Genomic DNA, 13,339 nt, shown 5'->3' with positions numbered 1-13,339 from the left:
ACACAAAAATCTGAATAGCTGAACAAACAGATGCCATATTACAGGAATTTTACTGCAGTTATCGAAAGCTCCATTATATCTTCTATAATACTCGTTCAGGGTTTGCACTCAATCATAAACTGTATAATCATTAATTAATATAGAAAGTTTTCAGTCTTTTGGTACTATTACAGACAATGAGATGTCAATCAACTACACTTGAAATATTGCTTTTTATTTGCTCCTTTTATAATCCTTGAGTTTTTTCTGGTGTTCATTCCTCTCAGCCTTATGAAAAAAAACATATCCATTAATCCTCTTTTTTCAGCTGATGAAATTTCACCCAAAAAGTTACAAAGGTCTGGAACCTCTTGCCTGAAAGGGTGATGAGGTAGAAACCTTCATCACATTAAAAACAGACCTGGATGATTTGAAGAGCCAAGACCCACAGAGCTACTTACTGGGATCTGGGAAATGGGAATAAACCAAGTAACTCCATTTTTGACCAGTCTCATTTCAATGGACCAAGAGAATTCAGTCTGTATAAAGGCGTAACACATGTATATATTTGAATATTAAGTTATGATTGCCCCTGAAGTCTCAAACTGTTTTAAATTAAAAGATAAGGAATATTTTCTTCAGTTACTAAGTTTCAATCTCTAGAAAGACTCCAACAATAAGAAATAACATATTCATTCACCCATTTTAATCATAAACAGTATAAATATTCAGAAAAAAACTCATGTATCCATAGCATCAAGCATTTTTGTCAGAATATAAAAGTATTCGTACTTATCTTTTATAAATAAATAACATTCAGATCACAATCAAACACTATGTAATGTTAAAATATTAAAATCGTCCCGGTATGCCAGTACTAATGCTATGGTGAGAACATTCATTGATAAACTAAAAGGGGGCAATACATGATCCAGTGTAAGCAAAGTTCTGGTTCTTCCATTTATTTCATATATTCTCCAATATCACCTCTGTACTAACTGAGGAGCGATGAATATTAGAGCTTTGCAGGTGGTATAATGTTTATTTTTTATTTAGAGATACAGCGCAGAACAGGCCCTTCCGACTCTTCAAGCCGTGCAGCCCAGCAACACACCTAATTAACACTAACCTAATCACAGAACAACTGACAATGACCAAATAACTTACTAACTGATACATCTTTGGACTGTGGGAGGCAATTGGTGTACCCAGAGGAACCCCACATTGATCAGGAGCAGAACGTACAAACTCCTTACAGTGCCAGAATTGAACTCTTGAGCTCTGACTTCCTGAGCTGTTTTAGGATTGCACTATCCGCTAGGCTACTGTACCCACCCCCCTCCAGTCATGGTAGTTCTTGCAGCAGTCCTCTTTTATCAACGCCTTTACTCACTACTCATGAAATCCACTATGTCATATTTTATAGGCTGACATAGGCTGCACTGGAACGACCAAAGATGACTCACAAAACTCCAGTATTAGAAGGGGACTAGGAGGGAATTAAATTTGTTTTCATAAACTTTAAAGCCTTCAGTTATTAAATTGCTCCCAAGGTACAGGGTGGGAATCCCTGCAGAGTGTGACCTCTTGCCAACGCTCAGAGCTGCAATAACCAAGATTTAGCCCTGTTTACCGCAGAACTCAGGCTTCTCTTGAAAATTAAAACATACTGATTTTAATCTGTTTCTTAAAAGAGGATATCAGGATCTGTACTGGCTAGCTGACACACCTTACATCCCTGCCATTCATCTACAGCTGCAGTGAATGTGGTAGATTATAAGAGTAGACTTCTATATTCCTTAGAATAGTCCAACAACATGAAATGTTAAACAAAATACATTTAATAAAAGAAATACACTGTATAGAGTATGTCCATTGTCATAATAAAGAGAAAGGTCAAATTAACAATTTAAACCTAGGCCCTTTATAACAATTAGAAAACTGCTTAAACTTTCAATTTTCAAAATATACATTCTGACACCTTACACTCTTGTTCAACCTACTGGCAGAGCCAATACTTTAATTTTCTGTTTCTACACCTGCATTTCTCATTATACAACAAAGGGCTCACATATTTTCTACTTGAATAGTGGTGCTGAAACTAATAAACTCTGATAAAAAAAACCCATGCAGTCTCATATCATAAGACAACTTGTTTTTGTGCACTTTCAAAATTAATTGTATAGCTGTCAGCACAGAAACACACTACCTCTTCAGCCTCAACAATGAAAGCTAAAAGAAAATAAAAATAACCATTTTTATCAAATTGCCAACTTAAAATCTCTACTCTGTTCAGCTTTGTAATGTGCATGAATTTCATCTGGCAGCAATACTTTTGAGTTCTCTAAGTATCCTATCATAGCAGTAAATATATTTGCTGAGTAACTGGAAAACAGTGCGAAGTAACTGATGTTTTTGAATTACCAGAGAAAAATGTGAAGAGGTATGCTTACTGTTCAATGTGATTACTCCTCATTTTTCTTTGTCCATTACTCAAGACAAATTCACCATATAATCAATGCTATGACAACTCTGAAAAGAAAATCTCCTGCTATATTCAAACAATACTCTCAATGCTCCACACCATTGCTCTCAATAATGTCACTCGAGTATTGCATAGGACTCCCTTCCAAGATATTTCATAAACCTTTTCTTCAAAAATACTCATCTCCTTATGGTTACTCACTTCCATTAAACTTGTCATGGTACAAGAAAATTAATTTATCACCCTCCCCCACCCACCTCCTCATAGTCTTCACTTGAATCTCTCTCACTGACAGTCTTCTTCACAAGCATTTTATGAACAAGAAAATTAAGACCCCAAAACATCTCAACTAGTGAAACAGCATCTATAAACTAATGATGATCCCCACCAACCCCTAGTCTAATAAAGTATTTCAAATTACTGTGCAAATGCACAACTATTAATATAACTTCTTATAAATTTTAAGAAAATGCAGTATAATATCACCAAAAGATAAATCATTTTCTTTAAATAATAGTTACATCCTGGTTATAAGTTATTAAACATCTTGCTGCTCTCCTGTTTGGATTTGCAATGCATCACTTCATTAAATTTAATTAAAAAGAAAAAAATCCTGATTTACATGAAACATAATCAGATTTGATATTCACATAATTTAAGTTTATGATTGTTATATCAACTGAAACAGAGTTTTATATTGACAACACACAGCACTGTCAAAAGAGAAAGATGGCAGACAGACTTCATTGATTGGAATGAACAGAGAAGATCTATAAAAGTAAGCAATCCAGTCAGTGTTGAATTGAATACAATATTTTCCATCTTAAAATAACAATTTCTACCTTGAATAAAGTATCCCTTCACCAGTGCATGATTAACATAAAAATGTGCTTGATTGCTTCTGGATCTCAGTTCCGGGGGAAAGATTCCATAGCTTTAGATGGTTCTTTGTGAGAATTACATCCAAAAATTATACCCAAGATATAAACGAACATGCAGCCTAAATTCAGAAGTGAATCTGATGCCGAAACAAAACATGCTCAGATTTCTTGTGGGGAACAGAACTCCTCAGATTATCTTTGGAATCAATCTCTACTGCAAAACGGCTTTATACCAACACTCTACTTCTGGTGGAATGTACTGTCAAAAGAAAATTTCTCTCATCCCATTATTTTTGACACCAGACTGCAGAGCAGAATAGTTTTCAAATTCTCAAAATTAGTTTTTTTTTTAAAAGGCACCAGTTCTGTGTATAGGATAGCGTATTGGAGAACTGAATTTGAAATTCTGGCCAGTGACGATCATAATTTCATAATTACAAATCCAAGGCAGAATTTTTCATCAGAATATGTCATTTAAAGTTATAAATTGCTGGTGTTTTCACCTGGGATGGAGGAACTCTCACAAACGGAGGAGCCATTCCCAGCTCAGCTGAGCAGAACATCTCTGAACTTTGAGCGCTATTGTTGTAAGGTCATTGGTCAGCCGATTGAAATGTTTACTGTAAGGCAAGCTGTACTGATGGGGAAAAGAACTTAGGAAATAAAATTACAGTATTTCCTTACATTGTAAAGTGAGTTTGAAAAAAAAGAACAATTTATATTTATAAAGCAACTCACCAGTATGGTCAGGCAAATATGAGACAGATTCAGATTGTGAACTGATAAAAACTGTCCGAACACAAGTGAGTAACATTCCAGCAAAAAAAACAAATAATAAATTGTTCTAGCAGCAGCCATAAGCCTCAGAAATCCATCACCCAGGCTGGGTGGGAAGAAGCAGCTGTGCTAGGCAGGGTTCGGTGGTACAGAGAGGAGTGAAAGCAGAAGGGCATGTGATGCCAAGGAGCAGCCATCTGAAAGTTCAAGTGGCAAAGTGGTAAGCTAGCACCAGGGTTAAGGTCAGGAATGCAAAGAGGCAAAAGACGAGGGAAGAGCGAAACAGTTGGAGCACGTGATATGGCGAGCACAAGTGAGGAAGCAACACTGCAAGAGGGTGCACAAGAAAATGAGAGACTGAGTTTCAGCCACAGATTGAGAAGCATTGTGTGACTGAGTGTTCAGTGGGGATTGAAATTGCATGTGCGCAGATGAATGATAGATAAACGAGAATGACTGCAAAAGACAATTATTAAACAGAAGAAGTGGAGTTGTGAGGTGGACAAAAAGGAGGATGATAGGGACAGAGAGGCACACACAACAGGTAGCTGAAAGTGAAAAAACAGAGAAAGGGAAGGAGACAGCAAAAAAGATAGTTACATGGATTGTAGGGGTATGGAGGGTGATGGTCCTGGTGCAAAACGATGGCAACAGACAGGTTAAATAGTTCTGCATGGACTAGACAGGCCAAAGGGCCTGTTTCTGTGCTGTACTTTTCTATGACTCTGAGATAGCAAAGCAAAGAGGAAAAGCATTATTAAGTTAAAAATAAAAAGAGGGGAGAAATTAAAAGAGGAAAAATAGAATGTCAGTAGGAATAAGTATTTTGTGCCATATACTTCAGATGAAATTTTAGAAAATGTAAAATTTCTCTTTGTTTACAAGGGACTATGTTCTGCAAGTGAAATTATGACTTTTGTAACCTTAGAACTCCAAGATCACTAGTTAATGTTAAGGCAATTGTGAGAAAGAGTTTACAAAGTACTGCCTTTATAGTATTAAAATCATTCTCATTTTTTTCTTGATCATGTATGTTGCATCCCTTCATATCTAATCTATACTGAGACCTGGACACACAAAGTGGAGGAACGTTAAGGACAGCAAGGCAAGATTTAATTTTGTATAAATGTGAGAGAAAATTAATGATAAACAGAATTGCTGTGCTTTCTGTTTCCTGGTATATTGTATGACACGAGAGACAACAGAAAAAGGTTTGAGTTAGATAAAGGACAAGGAACACTATTTTGAACACACCTTTCGTTCTATTTCTGATTTTATACCCAGCAGCTGTTCTCTAACTGAAGTCAAAGATATTTTGCCTTCTTTTCACTTTACAATGTCCCTGTAATTTTAAGTAAAGCTGGATCAATGCAGCCTAGTTGGTCTTCAACTATGCAGGAAACCTGTCTTTAAACACATTTGCTTACACTTAACAATAATTTACTAACTTACCATTCAAATGATCTGTAATATACCACAACCTGATACAACATGCATCTCAACCACATTATACAATTACTTCTTTCTAAAGAGGTCCTCATAACTATGTTCCTAACATGATCTTTTAGAGAATTTGATATACAATTGTGAAATGTGATGGTACAGGAAAGGAGGCTTGCTTCGGTTGCATTGAGATCTCTGGAACTTTTTGTGAATAATGTGCAGTATTCTATTTACAAATATCCACTGAATACATGCAAGTCCTTCCACCTCTTCATTATTAATCAACTTATTGTTCTTCCATTTCACTTAACAGAATTATTTAACAATGTACTTGAATATCTGGAGACTTGAATAAAATATCGCTTCTAAACAGTTATTTCTTACGCATGACCCTGTGTTTGGCCGAAATCCCTGCTTGGCTGATATTAACCTCGCGGATCAACTCAGAAAATGTGCAGTATTCAGAAGTTTGTGAGGTTGGTTGTAAAGCTCGGTCATTAAGAAAAGGCCAACAGTTTGATGAAAGCTCAGTCAATGGGAGAATTTGGGAGACAGAATTTGCAGTTTCCTTCATAGTCAAGTGTTTCATTCCATCACAAGGCCATCAGATTTCTTGAAAACGGAGGTGGACACAGAATGTTGTATGCCATAGAAGCCATTTAACAAAGAGCTTGGTGACAGAGCATTCAGAGTACTCTTCTTATTTCCAGTCAGATGATAAAATCTTCAAAGGATCTCCCAGATTAAGCCATTGGTAAATTAGATGAATGCAGAAGAATCACTTTGACCACAGACTGTGAAACTTCTGCTTCTATTTTGGAACTGAGTACTTGTCTACCCAGTTGTTTGCCAAGTCATTTGGAAAACATTAACTGTACCATATCGACTTCTCCTCAACTTTCAAACCTGTTTGCCCAGTGATTGAAAACTCAAGTTACAATAATAGAGAATCGCTGCTCAATCCATGTCCATTTGGCAGATAGGGAAAATCCACAGCGATCTTCGATCTTTTAACTGTCCAGATCCTGGATCCTGTACTATCTTCCATTGGATAGATGATTGTGTCCTTAAGAACTTCAGAATTACAGCATTCCAAACCCTTCACTGCCTTCATTAATGGCCAGTTTTAGCATTTTATGCAGCTCTTCATAGGAATCATAAGTTGGAAGGCACAACTGGTTAAAACTAGAGATGCAAACAAAGAATTGTCGGTCCAAAAATTAATTGCATTGAATCAGCTTTTTTTCTCCATTCTCATTAAAATGCTTGACTTTCGCTGCTAGTTATCAACAACTTTTTACGAAATGTCAGCAATAATAATTGCCCTTATTTACATGTTGAGATGATCAAATTTAATTATCTTTTTATTAAAAAAAGATAGTTAATTATTTATTAAGTGCCTTGTACAAAGTTTATATTACCTGTTATGTCTTTTTTCTCTCATTTCTATATTACCCCTGCTTCTGCTCTCTTCATTCTCCCTTTCATTGCCTCTCATATTACTTGTTGTTTTGTCCCCAACTCTTTCCTTAGCCTCCTCCATTTTAATGCTCCAATTCACAGCAAGGAATAAAATTATCTCTTCATCAAATTACAACAATGTGCTGACATTGGAGAGGCTTCAAAGGAGTTTTATGAAAATGATTCTGGGATTGAAAAGCTTGTCACATGAGGAGCATTTGTGGCTCTGGGTCACTCACTGGAATTCAGAAGAATGAGGGGTGACCTCATTAAAACCTATCAAATGTTGTAAGGCCTCAATAGAGTGGACATGGAGAGGATGTTTCTAATGGTGGGTAAGTTTAAAACCAGAGGACACAGCCTCAGAATAGAGGGGTGCCCTTTTAGAACAGATGAAGATGAATTTCTTTAACCAGAGAGTGGTGAATCTATGGTGTTTGCTGCCACAGGCAGCTGTGGAGGTAAAACCATTGGTATATTTAAGGCAGAGGTTGATAAAATTCGTTACCATTCAGGGCAGGAAGGGATACGGAGAGATGGCAGGAGATTGGGGCTGAAAGGGAAAATGGATCAGCCACGATGAAATGGCAGGGCAGAATCAATGGGCCAAATAGCCCAATTCTGCTCCTATATCTTATGATCTTACTTCAGTGCATTGCCAATGGAATCTAATTCCTTACCACCATCTTCCTCATAACCACTTGGAGATGTGGTTATGGGTGATGGTTCAGGTGGAGGAAAAAAAATTACGTTGCCATTTTAAGAAGTTGACGCTACCGTATGTGACATTCACCCACATCTGTACCCACAGTCACATGCTATTTGCTAAAACACTCACCATGTATGGGCTGTGGGCAAGGAACTCTGCGTGGGTGCTGCAATGATCTGAAAAGACGGGCACATTGCCACGAATCCTCCTGGCGGCAGCTGGGAAGAGCCCGTTGTGAACTGCAACAACCGAGCAAGTTCCTCTTGAGTGAAACTGGACACCACTGTCCAGAACCACTTCATTACCTGTGATGGAGGTCAAGGAGGGAGAGGATGCAGAGACAGGGGCAGTAGAGAGAAAAAAATACAGATGATTTAAGACTTGTTAGTGAAAAATGATTGATGTTTTCTATGCCACAAACCTGGCAGCAATTTTGACAAGTTAGATATCAAAAATGACCATCTTTTCCCTTATAGTGATTCAACACCAAATCATTGACTCCTGCAGCCTAGCTACTAAGCCTTTGCTTACCTCGAACAGATCTGCTAACAACAATCAGATCCTTCAAGCAACCGTGACCTGATTGGGAGTGTCTGACCTCAAACAGCAAAACCACTCTCAAACATCTTCTGACAGACAGCAAGTCACACTCCAGAAATCCATCTTGCACAATTAGAATCATAGAATCGTACAGCAAAGAAACAGTTATATTTTCCACACAAAAGAGATAGTACCAAAGGCCTGCACAATTTTAAATGACTTGCTTATCTTACAATAAAGACTCTTCTAGTTAAGGCCCCCAAACTCATGAAGTATCACACCAAGTCCTTCAGCCCACTGTTTACCAGATTTTCATCATTTAAAACTTTAGCTTGGAGCTTTCTGGGAACCAGTAGTAGTCTGAACTTAGACCAAGCATATTTTTAAGAGACAACTCGGTTCCTGAAAATGGCTCTGTCCTGGTCCTCGTGACTCTGAGCAGGGTCTCTCAACTATAACTAGTATTATGCAGTACTGTCCAAATCAGGTTAATCAACAGAAATGTTTTGACAGCCGGTTAAACCATGCCTTTGGAATGAATCAGCTATCAAAGAATGTCAACATTTGTGACAATCCCGACTAAATGCCTGCAACTTCCCAGCAATTATGATGGCAACTGGAGCCTTGAGAACTGGCGACAAGCTCTCAAGAGAAGACAACAGTCATTGAGGTGGAGACAATAAGCTTCTTTAACAGGAGCTGGAAGTTTGTGACATTTTCTACCTCAGAGGTTGTGGATAATCATTTGCTGATGAACGGTTGATATCAATAGATTTCAAGACACTCAGGGAATCAGAGGATTTTAGGGATCATTTGGGGAAATAGACAAGATACAAATTCAACCATAATCCCATTGAATTGCAGAACACCTCAAGGGTCCATATAACCTACTCTCGTTTCTTATGAATACAAGAATAGAACTTTAAATTAGGAATGCTATTAGATAAATGTTCATCTACTCATTGTTACATACAGTTTAATATTAAATCAAATATATTTTGCTCTTTGGAACATGCTGTTGAGAGCCTCCTTCTTCAGCCTCTTATTGGTTCCCACCTACCTTAAAAGGCATCAATCATACTGGTGCCCAAGAAGAGTACCTGGACAACAGCAATATCTGTCAGGCTGCTGTTTATTGATTACAGATCAACAGTCAACACCATCATCCTTTCAGGACTAATCAACAAGCTTCAAAACATGGACCTCTGTACTTCCTTCTGCAACTGGATCCCTGACTTCCTCACTGGGAGACCACAGTTAGAGCAAATCAGTAATGACGTCTCTTCCTTACTGACAATCAACACGGACATATCTCAAGGATGCGTGCTTAGCCAACAAGGAATTGATTGCGGACTTCACGAGTGGATGTTGGGAGAACACACACCAGTCCTCATTGAGGAGTCAGCAGTGGAAAGGGTTGGCAGCTTCAAGTTCCTGGGCCCAACTCATTGATGTAATCACAAAGACACACCAGCAGCTCCACTTTGTTAAGATTTTGAGGAAATTTGATACGCCATCACAGGGTCTAGAAAATTTCCACAGAAGTGGCATGAAGAGCTTTCTGACTGGTTGCATCACCACCTGGTATGGAAGTGCCAATGCACAGGATTGAAAAACGCTACAGAGGGCTGTAAACTCAACTAGCTCCAGCACAGGCACAAGCCTCCCCACTACTGAGAACATCTTCAAAAGGTGGAATCCATCATTAAGGACCGTCACCATCCAGGACACATCTTCTCATTATTACCAATAAAGGGAGAGTCTAGGAACATTGGGCACAGCCTCAGAATAGAAGGAATAAAATCATCTCAGAATGGATGAGGAGGAATTTCTTTAGCCATAGGGTGGTAAATCAGTTGAATTCATTGTAACAGACAGCTGTGATAGCCAAAACACAACTGAATAATTTAGCAGAAACAATGGTTCAAATGGCCTAATTCTGCTCCTATGTCTTATGGTCTTACCATCAAAGAGGTGGTACAGGAGCCTGAAGAAGCACACTCGATGTTTTAAGAAAAGCTTATTCCCATCTCATGTTTTTTTCTGAACTATCCGTAAAACCATGCACAGTAGCTCACTATATCTAATTTTGCCCTATTATTCTATTTGGTGATGTAACTTACTGTAATTCTGCTCCTATGTCTTACAGTCTTCTAGTAGTTTTTACTGCTGCCACAAAACAACAAATTTCACGACATACGTAAGTGATAATAAACTCGGTTCTGCATTCTACCAATTCACAATGCAAGCAGGATGTTGTATACAACTTCCAATAAACACAAAATTAGCTTCTACTGCTTGATTCTACTCAATGTATCTCTTATGATAGCTTCATTTTCTTATAACATTGGACGGTCTGGTCTGTACCAACCATACCCCTGTAGCTCCCCGTTTTGTTAATACCTAGGCTTACCTTCTCTCGGAAATACCAGGACCCTCCAACAATAACAGCATGAGTCTTGAAATCAGGTACATTGATATTTCCAGTCCCACACATTAATAGCTGGAGGTTAAAAAACAGCAAGAGTAGCTTCGTTAACTTGATTGAAAAGGTGAAATGGATCACACTACAATCAAAATTTTCATTGCTATTAAGAAACTAGATGACTTGCCACAATACTGTTCAGAGTTCAGGTATTAAAAATAGGTGCATTATCAATTAGAATTAATAGCCAAAGGAGGCAGTGAAGAGAAGCAATTAAAGACGAACAGATTTACATAGCCTGCTTATGATAAAATTAAGGGCAGCACACAGAAAATAATGGAGGAACTCAGCAGGTTAGATAGCATCTAGGGAAAGGAATAAACAGTCGATGTTTTGGTCTGAGAGCTTTCCATCAAGACCCTTCATGTTTATTCTCCTCTATCAATGCTGCCTGACCTGCTGAGTTCCTCTAGCATTTTGTATGTGTTACTTAGGTTTTCCAGCATTGCTAAATTAAGCTATTTATAATTGAACAGTTCAAAAGGAAAATATGTGAAAATGTTCGGGTTTTTAATAAATTATTCAGCGACAGGTTGAATATTAAGATGGGAGTTTTAAGGGACACTGGCTGCAAGAAATAATTGAAGGAGCTACAGGAGTTCCATTACATTTCCACTTCGCATCATAAATTTTAAATAGTGGAAATGTAATACCAGCAATATGCAAAGGGGAAAGAAAGACTAATGCTTCAGATGCCACAGTGTCTGTCTCTTTCAGGGGCCATCCATAGTTCCACCTCATCCATAATGTCACAGTGCACAAGCTCAAGTTTTAAAATAGACAGGTGAGAAATGAAGATGCAGCAAGTTACAAAGGTAGGGAAACACATATGCAAACAAATTCTTTTTTTAAAAAAATCAGTAAAGCCAGATTTAGTGATACCAAAAAATAAGGCAGAAAAAAAAGTTGGGAAAAGAAAGGTTTTCAACTGTAAAAAAGAATGTTACAGCTATAACATAATTATACAAGTACTTAATTTCTTGAATGGTAGAAATGAGGTAGAGGAACAAAAAAGTCTTGTGAACATTTGAAGATATCTCCGTCTCCAAGATGTTGTCTGCGTCAAACCAAATTGCAATTTATGGGACTTCGTCTCTAAGGCCGACATTGCAGATCAGTTGTCAGCTGACGCTATGCTTCCACAGTAAAAGTCTAGTCCAGCCTTGCATATACAGTCCTTAAATCCTCAATCAACTGAGACTGAGGTTTGATAACAGGCAGCTGCTGTTGCCTCTTGGGCCAGAGATTAGTATCTAGCATTGTTGGCACATATTGCCATCTAGTGGCAGTAAGTATTTCATTCAAGAATACTTGAAATAATATCATAATCTTCATAGCAAAAGTGAATGATAATTCCATTCAAAATGCAGTACTCCTTGAGTTTCCTAAAATACTGTCCCAGCAGAAAGAAAGATTTTGTTCAACTATGGTAACCTCAAAAGCACTGAAAAAACTAGATTAGCCTGAACTTAACATCGCATTTCCTTGGAATTTATGTTAATATATAACACATTGGTGAGACCAAATTTGGGGTATTGTGTGAAGTTCTGGTTACCTACCTACAGGAAAATATTAATAAGATTGGAAGAGTACAGAAGAGAAAACTTACAAGGATGCTACTGTGACTTGAGAACCCGTATTATGACAGTCTTTGGGGCAGCAAGGTAGTGTAGTGGTTTGCACAACACTATACAATCCTGGCAACCCAGATTCAATTCCTGCTGCTGCCTGCAAGGTTTCCTTCCACAGTCAAAAGACCTACTGGTTGGTAGGTTAATTGTTCATTGTAAATTGTCCCGTGATTAGGCTAGAATTAAATCAGGGGGAATGCTGAGCATTTAATGTTCTGCCGCAGAAGGCAGTGGAGGCCAAGTCTCTGGATGCATTCAAGAGAGAGTTAGATAGAGCTCTTATAGATAGTGGGGTCAAGGGATATGGGGAGAGGGCAGGAACGGGGTACTGATTGTGTATGATCAGCCATGATCAGAGTGAATGGCGGTGCTGGCTAGAAGGGCCGAATGGCTACTCCTGCACTTACTGTCTATTGTGGCTCAAAGGATGGAAGGACCTATTCTGCGTGACAAACAGACAGTCCCATTGGCGACCACAAAACTCTTCTATTCCCTTTACCATTGAAACCCCTACCATGATAACTCTGCCACACTCTTCTATCCTGAGCAACAAAGCTACCCACGGTGCCATGATCCTGGCTACCGTTGCTAACAGCATGCAAAGCGCTATAAGTGCATTCTCTAAATTAGCTGAATTGACAGTTAAGCTAAATATTCTCTAACATATTTGAAAGCAAAGTATATTTGGGCAATCTGAAAGTCAATAATTTTAAAGCTGTATTAATGATCCCAACAGCCATAACACCTGAACTTTCAGCATAAATTATAATGTGTCATAAAAGGGGGAGCTAAAACCAATGTCGGTAAGAGGCCGAAGCTGTGGCTCTATTATAAATAAATGACTATTTAAACCAAGGAATGGTGCTCCTATAATCCTGCAGTATCATCAGCTCATTTCTTTATTTACAATAAATTCAGTGAAGGTTGTTGCTAAACTATGAATCAATC

The 13,339-nt window shown here is 38.1% G+C and overlaps 1 protein-coding gene across 10 annotated transcripts in view; it reads right to left on the bottom strand.

The window, feature by feature from the left end:
* Window positions 1-670: 670 nt before the first annotated feature.
* arel1 (apoptosis resistant E3 ubiquitin protein ligase 1) overlaps window positions 671-13,339 on the bottom strand; it is an 88,707-nt gene continuing 76,038 nt past the window's right edge. For all 10 annotated transcript variants that reach the window (XM_073039247.1, XM_073039253.1, XM_073039244.1 and 7 more), the window contains 3 exons: window positions 10,689-10,778; window positions 7,865-8,040; window positions 671-6,750 (listed from right to left, as the gene is read on the bottom strand). In XM_073039247.1, coding sequence (XP_072895348.1) covers window positions 6,648-6,750; window positions 7,865-8,040; window positions 10,689-10,778 — 369 coding nt within the window. In that variant the 3' untranslated portion in view covers window positions 671-6,647. The remainder of the gene's footprint in view (window positions 6,751-7,864; window positions 8,041-10,688; window positions 10,779-13,339) is intronic.

Source organism: Hemitrygon akajei, chromosome 3 (assembly GCF_048418815.1).
Source record: "Hemitrygon akajei chromosome 3, sHemAka1.3, whole genome shotgun sequence".
In the NCBI taxonomy this organism is placed as follows: domain Eukaryota; kingdom Metazoa; phylum Chordata; class Chondrichthyes; order Myliobatiformes; family Dasyatidae; genus Hemitrygon; species Hemitrygon akajei.
This window is presented reverse-complemented; position numbering and strand designations above follow the sequence as displayed.